A 22,990-nucleotide genomic window follows, 5' to 3' on the forward strand; every position below is an offset into this window, starting at 1 on the left:
ATTCGAACTTTAAGGCTGATATTATATTCATACGACAAAATGTTTGTGTCGGATATATCAATTGGCAATCAGATGGAGAATTCTTAGAATCTCGATAGAGACTCTAAAAATTCTCTATTCGATAGCCAATCGCTATGTCCGATTAATTTAATGTTAATTACTTCATAAAAAGGGTACGCAGTATGACATCAAAAACTATTTGCATTGCTCAAGAAGGACCAACAAATGCCTTAAGCCCGTATCAGACTATGCATTGAGATTGAAATTTGATCAATCAGGACAAGAAAATTTTAGTTTCTTTTATCCTTATTGGTCAAATTTCAATCTTCAATACGTAGTCTGATACGGGTTTTAGGCTGCGGTCGAGAAGACGCTAAAAATGCTTCGAAGCATTTGGTTGACCAATCAGGACACGAAGAATAAAGATTTCTTTGTTCTGATTGGTTAATGCAACGCCTCGAAGAATTTCTAGCGTCTTCCCAATCATTTTCTTGAAAAAATATATATAAACATATTTTCCGTAATCTACTGCAAGTATGTCCAACGTGAAACGATTGCTCTTTAATTGCTTCATATTTAAGATCGTCTTAAGCCCGTATCAGACTACGCATTGAAAATAAAAGATTGAAGATTAAAGATTGGAATTTGACTAATCAGAACAAAAAGAATTAAAATTTCTTTGTTCTGATTATTTCTTTCTCTCTCTCTCTCTCCGTTCCTCCCCCTCCCTCTTTCTCCCTCCGTCCCTCCCTCTTAACCCCTTCGTCCCTCCCCTCTGCCCTCTTCCTCTTTCTCTCCTTCCCTCCCACCCTTCCTCACGCCTCCCTTCTACCCTTCCTCGCCCCTCTCTTCCTTCTCCTTCCTTTCTCCCCTCTCCATCTCCCTCTTATTCTTTCAAATAATAACTTTACGAATATAGTCTCAATTAAAAGATTTGACTCGTAAAACTCATTCATGTTTTCAGGGTTGGGAACGTTACTCTATAAAAGTAACGCGTTACCGTTACCGTTATTTTTTGTAAAAAGTAACTCGTTACCGTTACTCGTAACTGATTTAAAAAAATAACGCGTTACCGTTACCGTTACTTGGAAAGTAACGATTCGTTACTTTTTCGTTATGTTTTCGTTTTTTGTAATACTGAAATAAGCTATTAGATTATAAAATTATTTAATAATCAATATTTAAATGTAATAATCTATGTTACAATTAAAAACTCTAAATTAGTCTTTATATAGCATGCGTTTTTTATATTAAACTTATTTAATAATTCTAATTTTTTATGTTAATATCTTTACTTTTTACACTTGTCTTTATAGGAATTTAAATTATAATTTACAAATTTCAATTTTGTCGAAAATTTTTATCAAACATTTGTTTTTAAATATTGATAAGAGAAATACTAATATTATTAAGAGTGTATTCCAATATTCACTATCAGTATTGTAAAATCTATAATTCATACGTTACTATAGATTTTCAGTACTGGCAGTGGCTATCAGAATACAGCCTATGATAGAAGGCTACAAAATATTTTTCAAAAAAATACATCTATCGAATAGATATAAGATAATAAAAAACCAAAAAATAACGATAAAAGTAACGGCTAATTCGTTACCGTTACTGTAAAAATGTTGGGACGTTACCGTTACCGTTACAAACAGAAAAAAGTAACGATCGTTATCGAAAAAAAGTAACTGTAACGGTAACGACGTTACAAGTAACGCGTTATTTCCCAACCCTGCATGTTTTAGAATTCCATCTGATAACACAGAGCTTTTGACGTTTATGATTCTGTCGAAATATTCGAACGATGCAAATATTTCATTCACAAACATAATACATGTACCGATACATATATGCTCCGTTTAACAATATTTTATCCAATGTAACTTATTCATAATTAATTAAGCAGTAAATTCAAACAAAGAAATCATTTCAATCATCCTTCCCATTTCGTGAGCATAATAAAATAGGTGTCGATGTCTTTTTCGAACAACTCTGGTATTATTTACATTTACCTGTTTTATATATATTATATAATATTTATATATATTAAGTAAAAGAGCAATCAAAGATTTTGTGAACATTATTTCGCGCAAAAATATTGAAACGCAATCATGTAGGAACTTGTAAGGAGCGGACTGTTTCTGTGATTTTGCGCGGGAAATGTTGTGTACGGGAGGCGAATCAGTCCGCGATCGGTCGGACTGCATTCCAGGACGATCGTCTGACCGTATTGCGTGGCCCTTCTTTAAATATGTGGCAAGTATTAACAATTATTATCATAATTTTTTTACAATTATTTTATGGATATATCTATAATATAAGTACCAAATTGGTTTACGTATTAAAAAATTGCAAAATTTGTTAAGATTACGCGAAATGTAGCGTTGATATGTATGTACCATGCATCCATAATGAGAAACTTTGATGCATCTCAATCAGTGTGGCATTTGTCGCATATATGTAATGTATGTACATATATATATGTATACATACACCGACATGTGCATGCATATTTATTATTCATATGCGCACTATATCGCACGAATCACACTCATTGATCATCCTGTTATGCGACATAAAAGCTTTTCACGTGAGTTAGGCTGGGAATCAATGCTGATTAAATATGAATAATCTTGCATCCGCGACGACGGACAGCGAAAACCGTGCACCGCATTCATACAAATACATCGATTCGCGAGAAAAGTTAATGAAATGATTACAAATATTTATTTAGAAATTAGCACATTTATTTTTTTTTTGAAGTTAAGAATTAGATTGAATTTCAAGCGTCTCCGAACCTGTTCCTCCACTCCTAATCGCATCGCGACATTTAGATTTATAGAGAGCGTGTTGTCGTGAAAAAAATGTTAGGCGGGCGACAAACTTAAACGTATTAGATGCTCTACGACGTATACAGGATATTTCAAAAATGGAGGTCAATTGTTCGAGAGGTGATTGGAAAACAAGAAAAAAATTAGTATGAACATACGTCCGAAAATGCGTTGTTTTTGAGTCATTGTCATTTTTATGTTGAAATTTTAATTTTTTTTTTTTCAAAATTGTGAGAAGAGATAATTTTGTATTCATTCATTTATTTTTTATTTTATTTGTATTTTTTTATTATGCGAAGGAGACAAAAAGACAATCAATTGTGCATATATGTTTTATTACAAAATCAAATTACATTGATATTTTAACTAAATGATAGACACAATCATAAAAAGCGTACGTTTTGGTCCTTTTTTTCGACCATCTTCAGCGCAATTACAAAGTATATAGAATATATTATATCAAAAATGTAACAGTAATAATACGCAGACCAAGAATGAGTCACCCCTATGTTATCAGAAAGTAAATATTACATATATGGATGTTCGAGACAGAATGTCAAGTCTCTTCATATTGCACGATACATAAAGTAAATATGAAATACAGAGGGGTAAATAAACACATTCTGTCTGTTTGCAAATTAAGATTATTTTCTTACCTTTTAATGTACACTATTTCAGAAGCGTTCTTTAAGCAAAGGTTTATTATTCAGAATTTCGACTTCATCCCAATCAAAATCATGATTAAATTCTAATCTATGATCGGTTAAAACAGAATGATTCGTCATCGAGTAATATTTTATTATCATTTTTTTTTTACCCTGAGTAGTGCTAAAGCAGTCCGCAACTTTTATTTGATTTTAATTATGTTATAAAACTCCTAAAAACCATTTCTTCTTTTAATGTTGACAAAAAAATTCAAAAGCAAAACAATTTGGAATTTCGACATAAAAATGACGATGATTCGAAAATAACGCATTTCCGGACCTATATTCAACTTTTTTTGTTTTGTTTCTAGGTCCCCAATCACCCCTCTCGAGCGATTAACCTGCACTTTTAAAACATTCTGTATGTGTGTTATGTACAAAGAAAGAAGATGGCATACTTGGACTGCGTTCTGATATTTATTGCCAATACTGAAAATCTATAGTCTACGTCACGTACACTATAGATTTTCAGTACTGGCAGTGAATATCGAAAATCGGAACGTAGCCTTGATAGCTGGTGGCTTGCGCGTGATGCGCTACGCTCCTGCGAGGCGAGACGACCCGGCCGAAGGAGAGCGCGCATGCGCGCATTTGAAATTGGCCAATCGGAGCGCGCGGCCGGCACCGTGGCGGTGGCATCATGGGGCCTCGCTCGCGCCCCCGCTGATTGCATCGCGTTACTGGCGGTGGCGCGTCCATTTTGTCAACGCTCATGGTCCCGGTTAGTCGACGCCGGTGCGGAACAGTATAATTCTCATTTGCTGCGAGTTCGCGCGCGGGAGATCTCAGTGGCTGTCCTTCGACGGCCACGCGTTACAGTCCGATCGCGGATCCGTGTTCCCGGGCGAGTGTGAGAACACCCGGAACGATAAGGAACGTCGCGTGAGAAGGGAACGTATTCCCCTCGTCTGGGATTATTGTCTGATATCGGGCATCGGCGAGGCTCGTTCCGACTGACAGAGCCGGCAAAGGCGTAAAAACGATTGAATTCTTTTCCAGCTGATAATCTGCGCTCTTGTCTGTATCTGTAGTGAATCGCTCAGGCAAGATGGCGGAACTGCAGGGCACCCCGGGGGCACAGGACGCCCTGGCTGTGGCACAGCTCGAGCTCGAGGGGAATCCGAATGCCTTGGCGCTGCGTAGGCCGTTCGATCCGGTGGCGCATGATCTCGATGCATCCTTCCGTCTGACACGTTTCGCCGATCTGAAAGGATGAGGGTGTAAGGTCCCTCAGGAGATTCTTGGGAAGCTCCTTGAGGGACTACAGGCTGATGACGCGTCCGCACAGGATCACGAGCATGCCCACTTCATGCACATGGCGATTCCGCGTATCGGTGAGTGAGCCCCCTGTTGCGGCGCGCTTGCGAGCCGACATCTTTCACCCACCGTATATACTTTTTTCTGTCACTCTCTTTCGATTTTGGCGAAAAATTATTTATGAATATCAATAAAATCGCTTCTTGAGATTTTAACATTGTTGAGAGAACGATAATCTAATTTTGTATGCTTTCATTATTTTTCTCTTAATTGTATTACGAAAAGATTTGGAATTGATGGGACTTTTCTTTTTTCTGCGTTTTTTTTCTTTTTTCTCTTTTTTCTTTTTACTTTAATTGGTGCAGGGCCCAAGAATGCCGTAAGGTGCAGTCCTGCTATAAAATGGCGGGCTTGTCCTCCCGCCTAATTTTTTTTGCGTGATACCGGAAATATGTTCTCAATCTTAATAAATTTACTGTGCTTTTGCAAAGCAAAATTTTTTAACAGTAATGATAACAATATATTGGAATATTATTTATTTTTTAAATGCAAAATTTTTGGCAATAGATTTTAACAAGCATTTTTTTAGACGTTCTGTAATAAATAAATTTTTTTAAATACATGCACACATACGTATATAGCTTTTCTTATTTTAGCCTTTTTTATCATATTTGTGTATAATAAATATTTATATATTATTTATTCTAATAATATTGCAATTATGATATTGTAAGGAATTTTTAAAAATGATAAAATGTTGCGTAATAATAATTAGATTATATTTTTTCAAATTTATAAGGCAATCAATTATAATTCTTTACTTAAAAAAATATATATATTTTTTAAATTGTTTTATATCAACAATAATTTAACAAAAGCATATAATATTATTTTAGGCATTGGTATGGATTCCTCTGTTACGCCAGTACGACACGGCGGGCTCAGTCTGGTACAGACCACAGATTTTTTTTACCCACTAGTTGACGATCCTTACATGATGGGTAAGAAAGAAAACAATGAGCTAAAAAAAGCATATAAAGTATCATTAAACAAATTCTGTATTGAGTGTGCTACTTTTTCTTCACCGCCATGAGATACTTTTCAGGTAAAATCGCATGCGCGAATGTCCTCAGCGATTTATACGCGATGGGTGTCACGGAATGCGACAACATGCTGATGCTGTTGGGAGTTAGCACAAAAATGACTGAGAAAGAGCGCGATGTCGTCGTGCCACTGATTATGAGAGGATTCAAGGATTCTGCTCTAGAAGCAGGTACTACGGTGACTGGTGGTCAAACGGTTGTAAATCCTTGGTGCACTATAGGCGGGGTTGCCACTACTGTTTGCCAGCCAAACGAGTACATTGTGTACGTAATTAAGTAATTATGATTATTGTTAATCGACAATAGATTTAACTCTAAGTAAGTTTATTTAAATTTATTTCTCGGTTTAGACCAGATAATGCTGTTGTGGGAGATGTTTTGGTTCTAACAAAACCTCTCGGCACACAAGTCGCCGTCAATGCGCATCAATGGCTTGATCAGCCTGACCGTTGGAATAGAATCAAGCTTGTTGTCAGCGAGGAAGATGTGAGAAAAGGTTATCAACGTGCAATGGATAGTATGGCCAGATTGAATAGGACAGGTATATACATTACGTTATATGATGCGCGTTGATGTGAAAGTTGTGTTTTATATATAGAATATCTCACACTCTTAACTTTAATAACAAAATTTTTAATCAATAGAATCGTTTTTTCCTTGGAAAATATTGAGGAAAATTATGTTTTATAATTTTAAACGTGTAAATTTTGAATTAAAATTTTATTCGAATTTACTTTTGTATGAAATTAATTAAATATGTATTTGTGTGTGTGTGTGTGTGTGTGTGTGTGTGTGCGTGTGCGTGCGTGCGTGCGTGCGTGCGTGCGTGCGTGTGTGTGTGTGTGTGTGTGTGTGTGTGTGTGTATTTATCTGTTTTATTGTCTATGAAATTTGATTCACAAAAAACGCTTTTTTTCCCAATATTTTAAGAGATTCGATTTTCGATGATTTTAATCACCTCGCATCAGATATTTGTCTCTCTCTTGTCCTTTTTGTTAGCCATAAATTATATAGATTATCTTTCCTGCTCCAATACAGTAGAGTATCTTATACTTATGAGGTATTCTAAAGAACGGCAGGTAGAGAAACGGAGGTTCTTTCATGATTATTTATTGTTAACTGATATTTAATTGATATGTTCCTCCTATAATTGTATGGCTACATTGATTTATTATGTGTCATCAGTTGAAGTTTATATGAAAATGTTATATGGAAATGTCGCTTCCTCGACATTCTTATTAAGGAAAAAACCAGATTTCCTTAACAATTATCAAAGAATGCTTCAATAAAATTAACTAATCAAATTTCTCATTATATTAATTGAAATTAATTATGAATATTTTATTGACTTTTTTAGCTGCAAGATTGATGCACAAATATAATGCACATGGAGCGACAGACGTTACTGGTTTCGGCCTTTTAGGACATGCTCAGAATCTAGCCAAACATCAAAAGAATGAAGTCTCCTTTGTTATCCATAATCTGCCTGTTATCTCCAAAATGGCAGCAGTGGCGAAAGCATGCGGCAACATGTTCCAGTTGTTGCAGGGTCATTCAGCCGAGACGAGCGGCGGTTTGCTTATCTGCCTTCCTCGAGAACAGGTTAATAAAATGCTTGCATAAATGCCGAATAGTTTATTGTTAATAAGATGTAAAATTCTAGTAACTTATTAGTAAGGTAAGAACATTCACAATCGCGTTCAATTTTTTTTGCTTTATGGGGCTACAAATTATAGTTTCTTTTCTCTGATACAATAAATTACTTTATCTATGAGAGAATCTTTGCAGACGGTAATCTCTAAAGAAACTGTAATTATTCTACGATTATTTATCATTAACTATAGTGTAGATGTTTCTTTCTCTTCCAATTGTGCGCTTCTATTGTACATTAATTTAGATGAATTATATCCAATTTCAAAAAAACTTTTATTTACACAAATCTAATTGTCAAACGACGGATAATTTTAAGATACATTGAATATTGATGATTTGATATGAACAATGTAATTTTATAGGCTGCGGCATATTGTAAGGACATCGAGAAACAGGAGGGATATCAAGCATGGATTATTGGCATCGTGGAAAAAGGACTTCGCACGGCTAGAATAATCGATAAACCGCGAGTGATCGAAGTTCCGGCTAAGGAGAAAGATGGCGAGCTTTGGTAAAACTAATAATAATAATGAGATATACTAATAGTAATAAAGAAGGCCCAGAGAGACAACACACATTGTGCATATGCCTCCTCAATTACACATATGTTTATATATTTGGAAAATAGCACGCAACTCAGTGAGCGCTTTTACGTATGTACGAAAAGAGTTATTTTCATATCTACAATTCGCGTATATTATTCATTGACAAATCACATTTAACTAGTATTAATGTCTTGATTATTAAGTCACGAAAAGTAAAAATTATCCATTACAGATTGTTTAACAATTAATTCATTATATGGTTTATATAGAATAACTGTGATTTAATAGTCGATTTGTTAATGATATTAATACCGCGTTAATATATATATATATATATACATACACATACATACATACATACAGGGTGGGGCATTTAAAGTATTACAAGCTATTATCTCTGAAAATACACATTATACCAAAAAATATTTCAGAAAAATTATTTGATTCGAAGGGGGAGATAAGAAGGTGCCATTGGTTTAACCTTGGATAGTTGTTTGAAGGTCACGTAAAGATCAAAAAGGTCTTTAATTTCTTAAATGGAAACCTCCATTTTCCATTACATAATCTTGTAGCTTAGCTAGAGAGCTTTTCAAAACCATAATAAAGTATTTTTTCATTAAGTACTTTTTGAGTTATTTTATATAATATTTATATGATATTTTGATATAAAAAATAAAATATCTCGTAAAATATTTAGATTCGATAATTTTACAATAATGCTTTTATGTACAGAATAATAAGACAAATCAATTAATATAAAAAAAAAAATTGTTTTTAAGAAAAAATGTAATTATTTACAAGTATCTTTTTTAATAATTATATGATTTTTTTACACAAATTGATTTGTCTTATTATTCTGTACATAAAAGTATTACGGTAAGATTATCGAAAATTAAATATTCTACGAAATATTTTATTTTTTATATCAAAATGTCAGATTAAGATATAAAATAACTCAAAAGTACTTAATGAAAAAATACTTTATTATAGTGTTTTGAAAAGCTCTTCAGCTAAGCTACAAGAATATATAATGGAAAATGAGGGTTTCCATTTAAGAAATTAAAGGTAAGCTTCAAACGAAGGTTAAACCGATGGCGCCTTCTTATGTCCCCCTTTGAATCAAATAACTTTTGTCTGAAACATGTTTTTTTAAATGCATGGTTTTCGAGATATTAGATGTGAAAGTTAAAATGGGACACTACGTGTGTATATATATATATATATTTCTTTCAAAGCACTTATTCGTATTATATAGAAAGATATATTATTTTCTGCTTTTGGTTTTTTTTCTACATGTTTACTCTATTTAAAGCTAATTGCAAGTTTAAAGATATTTTGTTCAAAATATGCAAAACTTAAAATATTCGTAAGATTAAATTAAAAAATAGCATGTTAAGTTATTAGATTAAGAAACTTCAAAAAAATGCACCCGAATAAATATTAAGATGATAATGAATATATTGAAGTTAAGCGCTCGGTGTTGTCTCGTTTGAGAAAGATATGGAGATAATCGCTAATGATTACAGAGATCTATGAAATTTATATTTTACAAGTTATAGAAGCTGACAAAACTTATGTAAAATCAATTAATACACATTTACATAGCAAACTATGGACAATTGTAAATCAATGACAAACACAGTGACTATGTAAAAAAAAAATATTGTTACATAAGTAACATATACACAATGACAGACTTACAATGTTCAACTTTCAGTGATTTAATAACTAAATAGAATACGGAGACCATGTTGGAATATGGATATCAACGCAAACACGGAGTCTAAAAACAAAAAAAAATAAAGGCCTTCTAATTGTCTCTCATATGCATACGCTTTGAATGATTCTCAAAAAAGAAATATTAAGCACAGGTCCTAATGTTGTATTACTTTTTCATATAAATAAAGTACTACTTTGTCAATAAAATTAACTCAATCATCTTGTTATATCCTGCGAAAAAAATTTTTTTGAAATTTTAACAAATGAAAAATTTTAATTAATAAAACTTGTGCATCGACTATTATTATGTATTATTAATTTACTGTTATATATATTCAGATATTTATTTACATAATTTAACCATGTTTTATTTTACATTTTGAAAGCATCAAGCACATTATAAAGCTTATATACCTAGAGATGCTTTCCGAATACTTTTTCTTTATTCTTAGGAATTATATATTATGAAATATAATATATTATGGAATTATATATTTGTTGATAGAAAGGGAAGGAAGGATATTTCCTATTTTTTATGTTTATGTCATGAATGTAAGAAATATCATGGATGGAGTATAAAGTACGTCTTCGAGCGCAGAGTATGAAGACTGGAGAGTAAGGGGAAATCTCAAGACCATCTTAGTTGTTCAGTAGCAGCAGCATCGATATATAGCACTGGACAGACCACGATTTCTTTGATTTTTCGTGTTGAGGGACCTAGAAAAAAAGAAGTAGATATGTAGGTACCACAGACTTCTATATATTACTAGACTGTTAACTTCTACGAAATACATGGCTCCGAAAAGTATGTACACAATATATGACTTCTATATATTACTAGACTGTTAACTTCTACGAAATACATGGCTCCGAAAAGTATGTACACAATGTATGACTTCTATATATTACTAGACTGTTAACTTCTACGAAATACATGGCTCCGAAAAGTATGTACACAATATATGCGCACACACGCACATACAACACTTTGTTTGTACATACCGGCCATATTACATATCCAGCTCCTATTCTCTTCTTTCCTACTGATTCCTACTTAAGTCACGCATGCACAGATGTTTAAAGATTGGTTTATGCGGGCCGTAACTATTAACTTATACCGGAACCATTAAAGTTTAACACTATGATTTCAATGCTTTTGTTCATAATGACTTTTCGGATGCTGTTGATTTATGTCGTAACTGTAAAGTTAACTCAACTTTAACTTTAAGGGAATACGGCAAACGACCTTGAAAGAAAATGTGAAGATTGATTATGACCACAGACATATATAGAAATCTGTAATCTATGGTTGCAACCAAGCCAATAGCAGTTTTGTACCCTTTTTTCTATATTTTACAGTATTTTCGATGCAGGTAGAAATATTACAAATAATAAATAGAGATATACAGTTAATAACTTTAGTGGAAAGATTTCCACATTTATACGATAAGACAAATAAAAAAATATAAAGATCAGATGGCAATAGAGAATTCCTGGTCATTTATAAGCGGAGAAATACAAATACCAAGTAAGTATATAAATATTATTGTATAATATAGGAACATAATATAACAGAAAATGTATTTGTAACTTTACAATGGAACAAAAGCTAGAAAAATACCCTCAAGATCAGCCACGCAAACGGAATGGCTAAACATTAGCATTCTTACACTCTGTGGTGAAAAAACGACGAACATTTGGAAATATTGCAATAGAAGACGAATCAAACTCCTTTTTGGAACTACAGAATTTTGATCCTTATGAAGAAAATGCAAATAGACTGTCCAATGAGAATAATGACTCTATGCAATACATTGATTATGAGTATTTAGACAGTGAGACAGGTATATCTGAATTTCTTATTACTTATATAATTTCTAATATTAAATATTAATGATTATACAAATATAAACGTGATATTATAAATATTGTTGAACAAACAACGCTTTTTTTATTGATACTTATGTTAATATTTTGAACATTTGCAGATACTTGTACCGATGATGTACCTAGCACGGAAGAATCTTTACAATCTTTGTCAGATATTTTAAGTGAAAATACATTAGCGTTTGTTAGACAACAAACAAAATCCAAAGCACTAAATGCATCTACACTACAAGAGCCAATAACATCGAACACATCTACACAAAGACTCATATCATTAAACCCATCTACACAAAGACCGATATCATCAAATTCATCTACACCAGAACGATCTACAACACCAAACACATCTACACCAGAACAATGCACAACACCAAACACATCTACAGCAGAACGACTCATAACACCAGAACGATCCATAACACCAAACACATCTACACTAGAACAACCCATAACACCGAACACATCTATACTAAAAAGATAAAGTTAAAAGAGAAAACAACCCTGAGACATTGAGGAACATTTAGGTAACGCTGTAGATAAAAATATCTAAATATCTAAATTTTTAAAAGTTTTGTTACTCGCAAGAATACTATGAGCACAGAAGACGAGTTCTTAAAATACTTCAGTGATTCCTTGTATGGAGATTTGAAAATCTCGATAAAAAAGATTTAATATCTTGTAAAATTGAGATTATGCAAATAATTTCAAGGTATATAAAATGAGACTGTCTTTATACTGTTTTATATTTTGAAAAATTTTATTTTATACTGCTTGTATTAAAAGATATACACTAAGATAATATTATATAAGTTTCTAACATTATAGTATATTATTAATAAATAATAATATATATAATAAGTATGAGAATATTAATATATAGTACAAAAGAAATATAAAAATATATATATATATTATGAAAAAGTAATAAAAAAAGAAATTATTTATAAATATCCTTAGCAAGTATCTTTATTTATAAGTAACCATATAAACAGTTTATAACAATAATACATAAACAAAAGTTTTTTATAAAAAAATACAAAAATAATATCTGAATTAGTGTCTAAATTCTTTCTTAGAATATATAAGTTCTATCTCTAAGAATCTTATATCTAAATTATATCATTAATCTACGTATTACGAACCGATATTATTCGTATGGTTACAAACGTTAAAGTATGCGGGTATAAAATATATTTAAAGTATTGCATTAAATTTAATAATTATTAAATAATATTTTTACTCTACAATATATGCATTCACTTATTGCAATATTTTGTAAAAATAAAAAAAAGATTGGTAAAGTGGTACGGATCTCTTATTCTATTCTCTTTCATTAATTGAATTTTGTCTAACAGCGTTTAACAGCGAGATTTGACTATTCGGCAGCCCGAATTTTTCATGTTTGACTGGTTATAACTCGATAACTGTCCATTATTGAGCTTTGTGCCCATTACATCTTTTGTTCAGTAGGTCATAAGCTACAACATATGTAAAAACCAATTGATTTGACCGGGACAGATTTTCCATATGATTAGTGCGGGGTTCTTTATAATATTTCTCCGTATTTTTGATTCACAATTATGAATTTAGCACGGACACGAACCAACCGTCTGTTTTACCATGGCATGGAAAAATGCGCTTCCATGTACTTCCACTCTAAAATGGATCCAATTAGCGCTACTGCATTAGCTAGAAAAAGCGTATTTCGCGGCGGCGTGGCCCTTCTCAGACTTCTCTCTAATTATATGGAATGATAATTTTCATGAATATAATCGATCGATTTATGTGATTTCAATCCGACATGAAATGAATGTCTACCAAAATATATGATTTCGCAGTATTTATTGCATATATAAGTGTATAAATCATATGCAATACCTATGGAAGTATCATATTAGTCCGCATTATGGCAGAGACAACTAATCATGATGATACTGCATCGAACATTGATAATGACACGATGAAAAATATACTAGATAATGTGCTTCCTGAAAATTTACAGGAGGTAATTAAATAATACTGAACTTGATTTGTAGTGCTAAATAATATATTTGTATGTCAAAAAAAAGATGATATATGAAAAATATAGATCACCAGTATCAATTATTTTGATACAACACACACACACACACACACACATAGTCTAGAAAAATAATAAAATGTGTAGATCTTTTTATTTCTTGTAAAACAATATTACTAATATTTGCAGATAGTATCTATTAAAACAGAAGACAGTATTTTGCAAGAAGTATCGGAACATATTAAACGCGTTACAAGGTCAAACAATCAGCAGGTGGATGGAACACAAGAGAATAATATAGAGCTGAATGCCAAGGAAGATGGGGAAATTGATGACAAAGAGGATCACAAGGCAAAATTGCAAAAACAGGTCGAAACTGGAGAGATTACTCCATTTGAAGCAGTATCTAAGCAATCAATTTTAGAGCAAAACGAAAGGTATAATGTCAAGTAATATTTATTTTTAGTGATGATATTTTAAATAAAATTTATATCAATATAATAATTAAGTTAATATTAATTATAAATATAAGATATAATATACAATATAAATAAACATACAACATAATATATAATTTAATATAATATAATATATAAATTAATTTATATGTAATAATTAGAGAGAATCTCTATAATTTTGAACAATTAAACTTTTTCTAATTCAATAATTGAGGTAGTTAATTAATTCTTCCTTTTTTATAAAAATTAAAGATTAATTTTATTAATTTAATTTTTCAATTTAATGCAATAATTGAATGATTTAATTTTTTCTAATTCAACAACTTAAATCTTTATTTCATTTGATCTAATTCTTATTTAGTTTAGTTTACCATTAAACAAGTGAAGAACATTGGTTATAGAATAGAAAGAGAGAATATTAATAGAATATATATATATATATATATATATATATATATACATGTATAGAGATTAAAAAGTATATTCATATTTTGTATTTCTAGAGGTACCAATAAAGGCACTCAATTGTTAGACCTTGAAAAGTATTTCAAGCAGCAAGCTATTCTTGCGGAGCAAAAAAGAAAATTGAAGAAAGTATCTAAGATTCCTTGTGACAAAGATCATTCAGTACCAGCCAAAAAAACAAAATTATCCAGTATTGACACAAAGACAATCAAAAGATACCAAAAATCTAAAGCTGAGACTAGAAAAAATGATATTCTGCAAATTATAGATGAGGCAACTTGCTCAAATATAACAAATGAAATTGTAGACAATAGTTCTGAAAGCGAATACATTCCTAGTGATGACGACTCGGGTAATAGTAACATTTCATATGTTTGATAAAAGATAAATTTGAGAAATATATATTTGTATTTTTATTAAAATAACAAAATATTTTTTAGATACAGAATATAAAGTATCATGTGTATCTAAAAAGAGGAAAACTTTGGCTAAATCAGGAAACATACGCACAAAGAGAAGTATGTATTGTTATATGTATGTGTTGTATACAATAAATTGGTATTTTTCTTAACTTATATTTCTACTCCTATTATTATTTTATTTCTTATTACATGTATCTTGTTATTTTTATTATTTTGTGTTACTCTTTTTAGTATTGTATATATATTAATCTCATTTATCTTTTTAAATATGTCTAGCTCAAGACGACGGAGATAGTCGAATATTCAAGCAAAGAATAGAAACAGAATGCTATCCTAAAGATGAAGCAATGCACAAAATTAATGATATCTTTAAAGTGCCACAATGTATTTGGGAAAACTTATACAGGTAAAATATATACATTAAGAATGATTATATATATAGCGCATATATTTAATACAACTGGAAGGATAGAGATTTAAATTTATTATACTAGTTATTTATTATTTATTATATAAATATTTAGATTTTATTTGACATTTGGATTAATGTATGATCAATGATTTTTTTTAATGATACATTTTTTCTATCTATAAATGTTTTATTTGTACAGGTATCAAAGGGTCGCCGTTCAATGGCTCTGGGAATTACACAGTCGTAAGTTGGGCGGTTTGATGGGTGATGAGATGGGATTAGGAAAAACTGTGCAAGTTATTGCATTTCTCGCCGGTTTAGACTGTAGTGAATTACTCTCTCACAATGGAAGGTATTAAATATATTTATTTTAACTTGAACATGTTTTTTAATTGTACGTGATGTAAAATTCATACAAGATCTATAGAATATTATTTTCTCGAAAAAAAGGAAAAGAGGAACATGTTTATATTATTTCGTTTTTGTTATTTATCTTATCATGTATATATAAAGATATGTAATGAAAAATAAATATTGCATGCATGATTGATAGATACAGAGGATTAGGACCAACTATAGTTGTATGCCCTGCTACTTTAATGGAGCAGTGGGTGAAACATTTTCACGATTGGTGGCCTTTCTTTAGAATCGTTGTACTTCATCATTCTGGGGGTTACAATGGTAAGTGTAAATGCACCAAAAAAAATCAATTTTATAGTAATCTAAAGATTTGTTAATTAATTTTACTAACCTAAAGAATTTTAATAAAAAATTCTAATGCTATTCTTGAAAACATTATTATTGGAGTAAAAGTGAAGTTGTCACAATATAAAAAGAAGATTTGAAGAAATTGTTTTTCAATTTCATAATTTTTATATATATATTATATTTTTTTGTATTTATACTTTTTATATGATGCAAATAATAACATTCAACAGTGTATTAATTATAAAAATGAATAGAATAGAATCATATCATATTCATGATATTCTCATCCAGGTGATCCAGAAAGTCTGATAGAATCTTTGCAAACCGGTGGAATACTCATTACTTCTTACAATGGAGTTCTCAGGCACAAAGATTTGCTCGTATCCAATCAGTGGCATTATGTTATTCTCGATGAAGGCCACAAGATTCGTAATCCGCAAGCAAAGGTGATTTAATTGTTAAGATTGGGAGAAATTACTCAGTATGCATTTTTTTTGCATTTTCTATATATATGTTTATTTATTGTATTTGTTTTATAATATTAGCTTATTTAACAAATTGTCTGTGTGTAAAAGAGATGCAAGTATTGCATGTATTGATAAAATTATATGTTTCATAATAACCAGTAGAATAATTGATTCGTAGGTGAGCCGTGCAGTGAAGCAACTCTCGACACCGCATCGATTGCTATTGAGTGGCAGTCCTATGCAGAATTCTCTGAAGGAGCTGTGGTCATTGTTTGATTTTATTTTACCTGGTAAATTGGGCACCCTGCCTGCATTCCTGGAACATTGCGCGACTCCCATAACACGTGGCGGTTATGCAAATGCTACGCCATTACAGGAAGCCACAGCTCTCCAAGTAGCCACTATGCTGAAAGACACCATCATGCCCTACATGCTCCGAAGGACGAAGAACGATGTGAAGCATCATCTCATTTTGCCGGAGAAAAACGAGCAGGTTTTTACATTTTCTTTTAAATAAATCTATCTCTTTTTATGGACACATACTATTATTCTTTCATTTTTTTATCTTTCTTCTAGATATATTTATTTTTTTGTTATCATTACAGATTATTTTTTGAGAAAACATTGTGAATTTTGTCTTTTACACACACACACATACACACACACACACACACACACACACATATATATATGGAATTATCATTATTTATATTCATATATCTTAATTGAATAAAAATAAATTATTTCTTTTTACTTTCCCTTTCTTAGGTGTTATTTTGTAGCTTAACGGACGAGCAGAAAAAATTATATAAAAAGTATCTATGTTCGGAAGATGTGTCCTTTATTTTACATGAAAAAAATAATCATGACGCTGGAAGATACAGAGCAAGATTTCTTATCGCATTGTCAGCATTGAGAAAGATATGCAATCATCCAGACTTGTTCCTGTATACCAAAGAATTCGTAAGAACCCCCTCCCTCCCTACCAACTGTATTATAATAAGAATTAATTCTTTATAATATCAATTTACTTTACAAATCTTGCTTTTATTTAAGGATTCAGATGAAGATATCACTTTGTCCGAAAAACAGTTAGATGAATTTGGTTACTGGAAACGTGCTGGAAAAATGAATGTGGTCCGATCTCTCTTGAAAATTTGGCATAAACAACAACATAGAGTGTTACTTTTCACTCAAGGAAGGCAGGTAAATGATATTTCTGGACATTACAAACAAATAGATTTTATATTTGAAAAATATTCGTTACATTTCAAAAGTTAAAATGTTCATATAAAGAAAATGTCTTTTGATAATCAAATATTATGTCTCACATTAGAATGATATGATTTTCTACAAAAGTATATTTTAATTTTTGCAATTTTTAAAATTAAAAATATAGATAAAAATATAATGTCAATAAATATATTATTAATTATGTAATATAAAAAATAAAATTATCGCAACTTATATTTTTTTGTAGATGCTTCACGTTTTGGAGTGTCTATTGCAACACGAAGGATATACCTATTTGAGAATGGATGGGACAACAGCTGTATCTCAACGACAACAAACGATTCACACATTTAATACTGTACGCATTAAGCTCGTGGAAAGATTGATCTCTGTGTAATGGAAATAAGCAACATTTCTATTATAATATTTTAACAAATTTCTTTTTTTTTCGAGAAGCACTCGTCATATTTCGTGTTCTTACTGACCACACGCGTAGGAGGTCTGGGAGTAAATCTAACCGGTGCAGATCGAGTAATCATTTACGATCCGGATTGGAATCCAGCTACGGATGCTCAAGCAAGGGAACGCGCATGGAGAATAGGCCAGAATAAACAAGTCACTGTTTACAGGCTGATTACCGCTGGTACGATTGAAGAAAAGGTTAGCAACAATTAATTTTACGAATCTTATAAAAATGTTATATATAATTAGTTATTATAATTGAAATATCTTTTTCTATATAAGATTTAAATAAACATATTTTAAAAACAGTGTCCTATATATTCTTTTTATTATAGTATATTATTTTATTAATAAGATAAAGAGAGTTGTTTACAATTTTCTCTTTTCAGATGTATCATAGACAGATCTTTAAAATATTACTTTCGAACAAAGTTCTTGATGAACCACGTCAGCGTCGAGTATTTAAAACGACAGATTTAGTAGAATTATTTAATCTAAACGAGCCGATAGATGGCAAGTCTTCAGAATCTGACCATTTATTTAGAGAATCCAAATTAATGCCCGCATCTATCGGCTTTTCTCTCAGTAAGATCGAACAGATGAAAAGATTAGCTTCGGCTATCAGCAAAAAAATAAGCGCGAATGTAAGATCAACATGTGACAAAAATAAGAATGCAAATAATAGTATTTGCGAGGGAAAACAACATGATGAACAAAATAATAATTCGAGACACACCGAGATTCTCGCTACGAAAAATGATACATTTGTGGACAAAATATCATCTTGCGATCTAATGAGCATATCAAAATCTCCAGCCAGATATAATGAAGATTCGAATACGAATTCAAATGCGGATATTGAAAGGAGTAGCAATGTAGAAAATAAGAATACATTTAACGAGAATAATCAGCAAACTATAATTACAATAAAATCTATCAATGATAATACCATGGAAAAGAAAAATAAATCCGTTTTAAATGACGATAAAATCACCTCATATAATGTATCGTCTATTTGTAAACATAAGAAGCATAAAAAAGATTCACATTCGGACAAGAGAAATATTTCCGCAATATTTGAGGGAGAGCGTGTTTCTTGTCTGATAGGTCGCCGGCTAGGACATTCTAATGAAAAGGAAGAATCAATTTCGACTACGGACGATGATTATGTATTGAGAAAATTATTCACCAAATCAAGTAAGTGTAATATATTTATATTTTATATATTTTTTAAGAGTGTACTTATTTGATTTATAACTTTATCTAATAATTAGATGAATGTGTTTAATTTAAATATATTCAACACACAGTCATTCATTCATTCATTCATGTACAAATTTAAATATTATTATTAATATATAAAAATCACATATTTACAATAATTTAATATTTTTATTAAATACTAAACATTATAAAAAAAATTACGCATATAGAATCCTATTTGTATTTTTTTTAGCTGTCAGTTCCGCCTTTGAACACGAAGCAGTATTATCGAATGCATGTCGTAATAGCGACGGTGAAAACACGCTGCAACGTTTCGCACGTGAATCGGCGCAAGAAAGCATGAATTTCGTTCGTCAATCGGGGAAATTTTGCTGGAGACCAGCGTAGAATAGACACAATAATTTATAATGCCAACTCTGCATATTTATTTTCTCTTTTTTTTCTATAAGCTTAATTTTTTATACATATATATTCAATTTTTACATTTCTTACAAAGAAAAGCTGTGAAAAAACTATGAATATGATCTGAGTACGTGTGTGTAATAAGATTTCTAATTATTTCTTTTTTTAAACAAAATTTTTTCGCATATGTATTTTGTAGTAATTAAATAATTAAACAATATGTTTTGATAAAAAGTAAACTATTTTTTATAATATTATAATATATTATAGTATTATCTCTATTGTATAAATATATTTACTTACCAAAATAATATATATCTCAATATATTTCATTCATGTGCTTTATATACAAAACAACTTAATCTCACTTCCATCTGTTAATTCTCTCTGCATTTCGATTTATATACATTTGATAATATGCATACCCATGAATACATGGATATTTTACGAAAAGAATATTATGATAAAAAAATAACATTTATTGTTATTATATAGTCATTAATTTATTAGTTTAGTGTAAAAAGATATATATTGAGCAAACATAAAGAAAAACAGATAGAGTAAAGGTGTATTTGAGATAAAATTACAATATCAAAAATGTAATTTTTCTTTGACAACAGGACTGAATTGTTTGGTCCAATATCATCAACTTTGCTTACTCAGAATACATTTTATAACAAAGTATTCTATCAATGTCGCAAAAATGTCTCCAGATTAGGTCCAGATTTGCCTAATGGATCTTCTGGGAACATGATGTAATCCCCGACGAAAGTTGGCGTCAACAAACGATTCAAGATTGTATCGCGCCATTCTGGCTTCTCCTCATACAAATCTCTATATTGATCCGAGGAAATCACTATTCCTCTGCACGCTGTCGCATATTCCAAAATAAACCTGCAATGAAAGGGGCAAAGGCTTTACAATCCAACTTTTCATTACGGCTTTGAAGCATTTTAATATATAAGAATAAACTTTTAAAATTATAAGTTATATGTATATAAAATATAGATAAATATATAATTTAAAAAAAGCAGAGATCTATTATAACTTAATATTATATGTAAAAACTTATTTTTTTTTAGCAAGATTAAGTTGTTTTTTGTATAAGTATTGTAATTGATAATTAACATTTTTGTAAAAATATGTATTTACATAATAGGTTTCATATTATATATGGTTAATTACAAAAAAATGAAATAAATAATTAAAGATATCTTATTATGCACAGATAAAATTATATAAAAATTATACACATAAGAATAGTGTATATATTTTCGGTTTTTCTATTTATATAATAAAGATATATGGCAAATTTACCGATCATCATAAGGTGTAATTTGTCTGCCCTCGACATTGCGGCTAGGTGTAAAAACAACTATACCCTTTTTATATAACTCTTCAAGTAACGTAAATTTTCGAAAATAATTCGGTAAAAAAACTTTCACAGCATGACCTCTTATTGTAAAATAATCTACCACTAATTGGATGCCTTTTACAGAAAACATCCGATGATTTGAATGGCTACAATATAAAATATATTTCGCTTAAAAAACTAAAACAAAATGTATAAAACTATATGGCAAGTGTATATTTTTTTATAATTTTATATAATTATTCATAACATTAGCTTAAGGAAATTTGTCATTAAAATAGATAAAAAAAAGGATCATACGCCATCCCCACATTGCATCCATCGACAATTATCTCTCTTAATTCATGATTTGAATCTGAAGTATTTTGTTCACCAGATATAATTGTTCTTGCTTTTTTTTCACGGGATTGTGCATTAAATTGTGAGAGAATTGAATCTGCATTATCATCATATTGTCTCTTTTTTTTATTCTTGTATGATGACAATGTAACTTTGTGACCCAGTTTTTGTCTCTTCTGTACAGGTTCTGTATCCATCTTTAAATATTCTAGATTTTTCAGGTTTGGCTTTGTATCTATCACAAAATTCACTCTTTCATTTGTCTCATCATCGTACCTCGTACTTCTCTCATATGTATTTGATGTCGAATTCTTGAGAGAAGACCATAACTCAATCACATCGTCTTCTTTTGGTGACGGTGCTAAATGTGACAAGTATGATTTAGAATAGCATCGAATTAAATAAATTTTTCCATTACACAGTCTTCCTAATAAAAAAAAAGAAAAAAATTGATTTACCTATATTTTCTCCATTGCTTAAAGATTGTGTACTCGATGATTGCATAATGGATAAATTTGATAGTGTTATTGACGATCTGTTTTTGTTTTGTCTAAGAGATCTCCGCGATTCTTTCTTTCCTGATTTTCGCTGTGAAGATGAAGGTAACGTTGTTGGACTGCACTCAATAATGCTGAATGAAGTATCTTCTTCTTTCCCACTTGTTTCATTATCACTGTCATTTATAATAATTACACTATTCCGCGAAGGACATTCTCTACTCAATGAAAACAATGCATTTTGCTCATCCAATTTTTGCAGCATTCCACGAGTCAATACCCCTTTTCTTTCATACTTTTCATTGTTGACAAGATTACGTATTTTCCTTAGCTCGGCCGGGCTAACACAAATTTAATTGGTAACACAATTATCAATTTTTAACATTGTTCGATATTTAATCGCGTTAATTGTTACCTTTTTTTCAAACAGTTCACTAGCTTTTGATAAGGTTCTGTCTTTGGATTTTTCTTCCTTCTCCTTCTACTAGGCTGGTTGTCAGTCATATTTAAATTTTGCAAAAGGAACCACGTAAAATAAATCAAATTAAAAAAAATCTGGTTAAATATCTGTTCGATATTCAAAACATTTATCAAAACTTACAGATACTCTCGTCATTTTCGTTGAATGCATCCTGCATCCATGCAGATTTCCACGCATATGTATCCTTGTCATAACTCGGTGGGAAAGATAGCGAAGCATTCCATATGGTCTTTGATCGCGTCTCGACAGATGGTAAAGCAAATGATAACACCGACAGATGGTCAGCTGTTTGGAGGTGCCAGCGGCGCGACTCAATAAATGAG

General features: G+C 30.9%; 4 protein-coding genes across 8 annotated transcripts in view; 3 read left to right on the forward strand and 1 right to left on the reverse strand.

Annotated features, from left to right (window-relative positions):
- The window catches only part of Sps1 (inactive selenide, water dikinase), a 9,206-nt gene extending 911 nt beyond the window's left edge, over positions 1 to 8,295 (forward strand). The window contains exons 1-7 of one of the 3 annotated variants that reach the window (XM_070303443.1): positions 2,196 to 2,262; positions 4,573 to 4,875; positions 5,695 to 5,799; positions 5,904 to 6,165; positions 6,252 to 6,442; positions 7,259 to 7,503; positions 7,917 to 8,293. In XM_070303443.1, coding sequence (XP_070159544.1) covers positions 4,590 to 4,875; positions 5,695 to 5,799; positions 5,904 to 6,165; positions 6,252 to 6,442; positions 7,259 to 7,503; positions 7,917 to 8,069 — 1,242 coding nt within the window. In that variant the 5' untranslated portion in view covers positions 2,196 to 2,262; positions 4,573 to 4,589 and the 3' untranslated portion in view covers positions 8,070 to 8,293. Of the gene's footprint in view, positions 1 to 2,195; positions 2,263 to 4,256; positions 4,277 to 4,572; positions 4,876 to 5,694; positions 5,800 to 5,903; positions 6,166 to 6,251; positions 6,443 to 7,258; positions 7,504 to 7,916 lie in introns of those variants that run through there. The other 2 variants (XM_070303444.1, XM_070303442.1) reach the window with 2 other exon arrangements.
- A 1,919-nt stretch (positions 8,296 to 10,214) lies between these two features.
- LOC138937305 (putative mediator of RNA polymerase II transcription subunit 30) lies at positions 10,215 to 12,494 on the forward strand. Its single transcript, XM_070303446.1, has 3 exons — positions 10,215 to 11,346; positions 11,428 to 11,662; positions 11,807 to 12,494. Exons 2-3 carry the CDS (start codon positions 11,623 to 11,625, stop codon positions 12,184 to 12,186), a joined length of 420 nt encoding a protein of 139 aa, XP_070159547.1. The 5' UTR covers positions 10,215 to 11,346; positions 11,428 to 11,622; the 3' UTR covers positions 12,187 to 12,494.
- Positions 12,495 to 13,411: 917 nt separating this feature from the next.
- LOC138937228 (DNA excision repair protein ERCC-6) lies at positions 13,412 to 20,341 on the forward strand. 2 transcript variants are annotated; one of them, XM_070303265.1, is made up of 15 exons: positions 13,412 to 13,710; positions 13,915 to 14,162; positions 14,687 to 15,000; positions 15,089 to 15,166; positions 15,347 to 15,476; positions 15,682 to 15,834; positions 16,042 to 16,163; positions 16,482 to 16,636; positions 16,836 to 17,150; positions 17,426 to 17,620; positions 17,714 to 17,863; positions 18,138 to 18,248; positions 18,347 to 18,550; positions 18,742 to 19,549; positions 19,809 to 20,341. In XM_070303265.1, exons 1-15 carry the CDS (start codon positions 13,612 to 13,614, stop codon positions 19,961 to 19,963), a joined length of 3,237 nt encoding a protein of 1,078 aa, XP_070159366.1. In that variant the 5' UTR covers positions 13,412 to 13,611; the 3' UTR covers positions 19,964 to 20,341. The 2 variants fall into 2 exon arrangements, with proteins under 2 accessions (XP_070159366.1, XP_070159365.1); XM_070303264.1 differs by having other exon boundaries at positions 16,036 to 16,163; positions 19,809 to 20,339.
- Positions 20,048 to 22,961, reverse strand: LOC138937229 (endoribonuclease rege-1). 2 transcript variants are annotated; one of them, XM_070303266.1, is made up of 6 exons: positions 22,788 to 22,961; positions 22,602 to 22,675; positions 22,148 to 22,527; positions 21,651 to 22,050; positions 21,296 to 21,499; positions 20,048 to 20,872 (listed from the first exon to the last, which is right to left on the reverse strand). In XM_070303266.1, the coding sequence occupies exons 1-6, from the start codon at positions 22,884 to 22,886 to the stop codon at positions 20,668 to 20,670; spliced, it is 1,362 nt and encodes a 453-aa protein (XP_070159367.1). In that variant the 5' UTR covers positions 22,887 to 22,961; the 3' UTR covers positions 20,048 to 20,667. The 2 variants fall into 2 exon arrangements, with proteins under 2 accessions (XP_070159367.1, XP_070159368.1); XM_070303267.1 differs by lacking the exon at positions 22,788 to 22,961 and having other exon boundaries at positions 22,602 to 22,781.
- Positions 22,962 to 22,990: the final 29 nt, after the last annotated feature.

This window comes from Polyergus mexicanus, unplaced genomic scaffold (assembly GCF_030449975.1).
Source record: "Polyergus mexicanus isolate NDT 795.1 unplaced genomic scaffold, iyPolMexi1.0 SCAF_10, whole genome shotgun sequence".
NCBI lineage: Eukaryota > Metazoa > Arthropoda > Insecta > Hymenoptera > Formicidae > Polyergus > Polyergus mexicanus.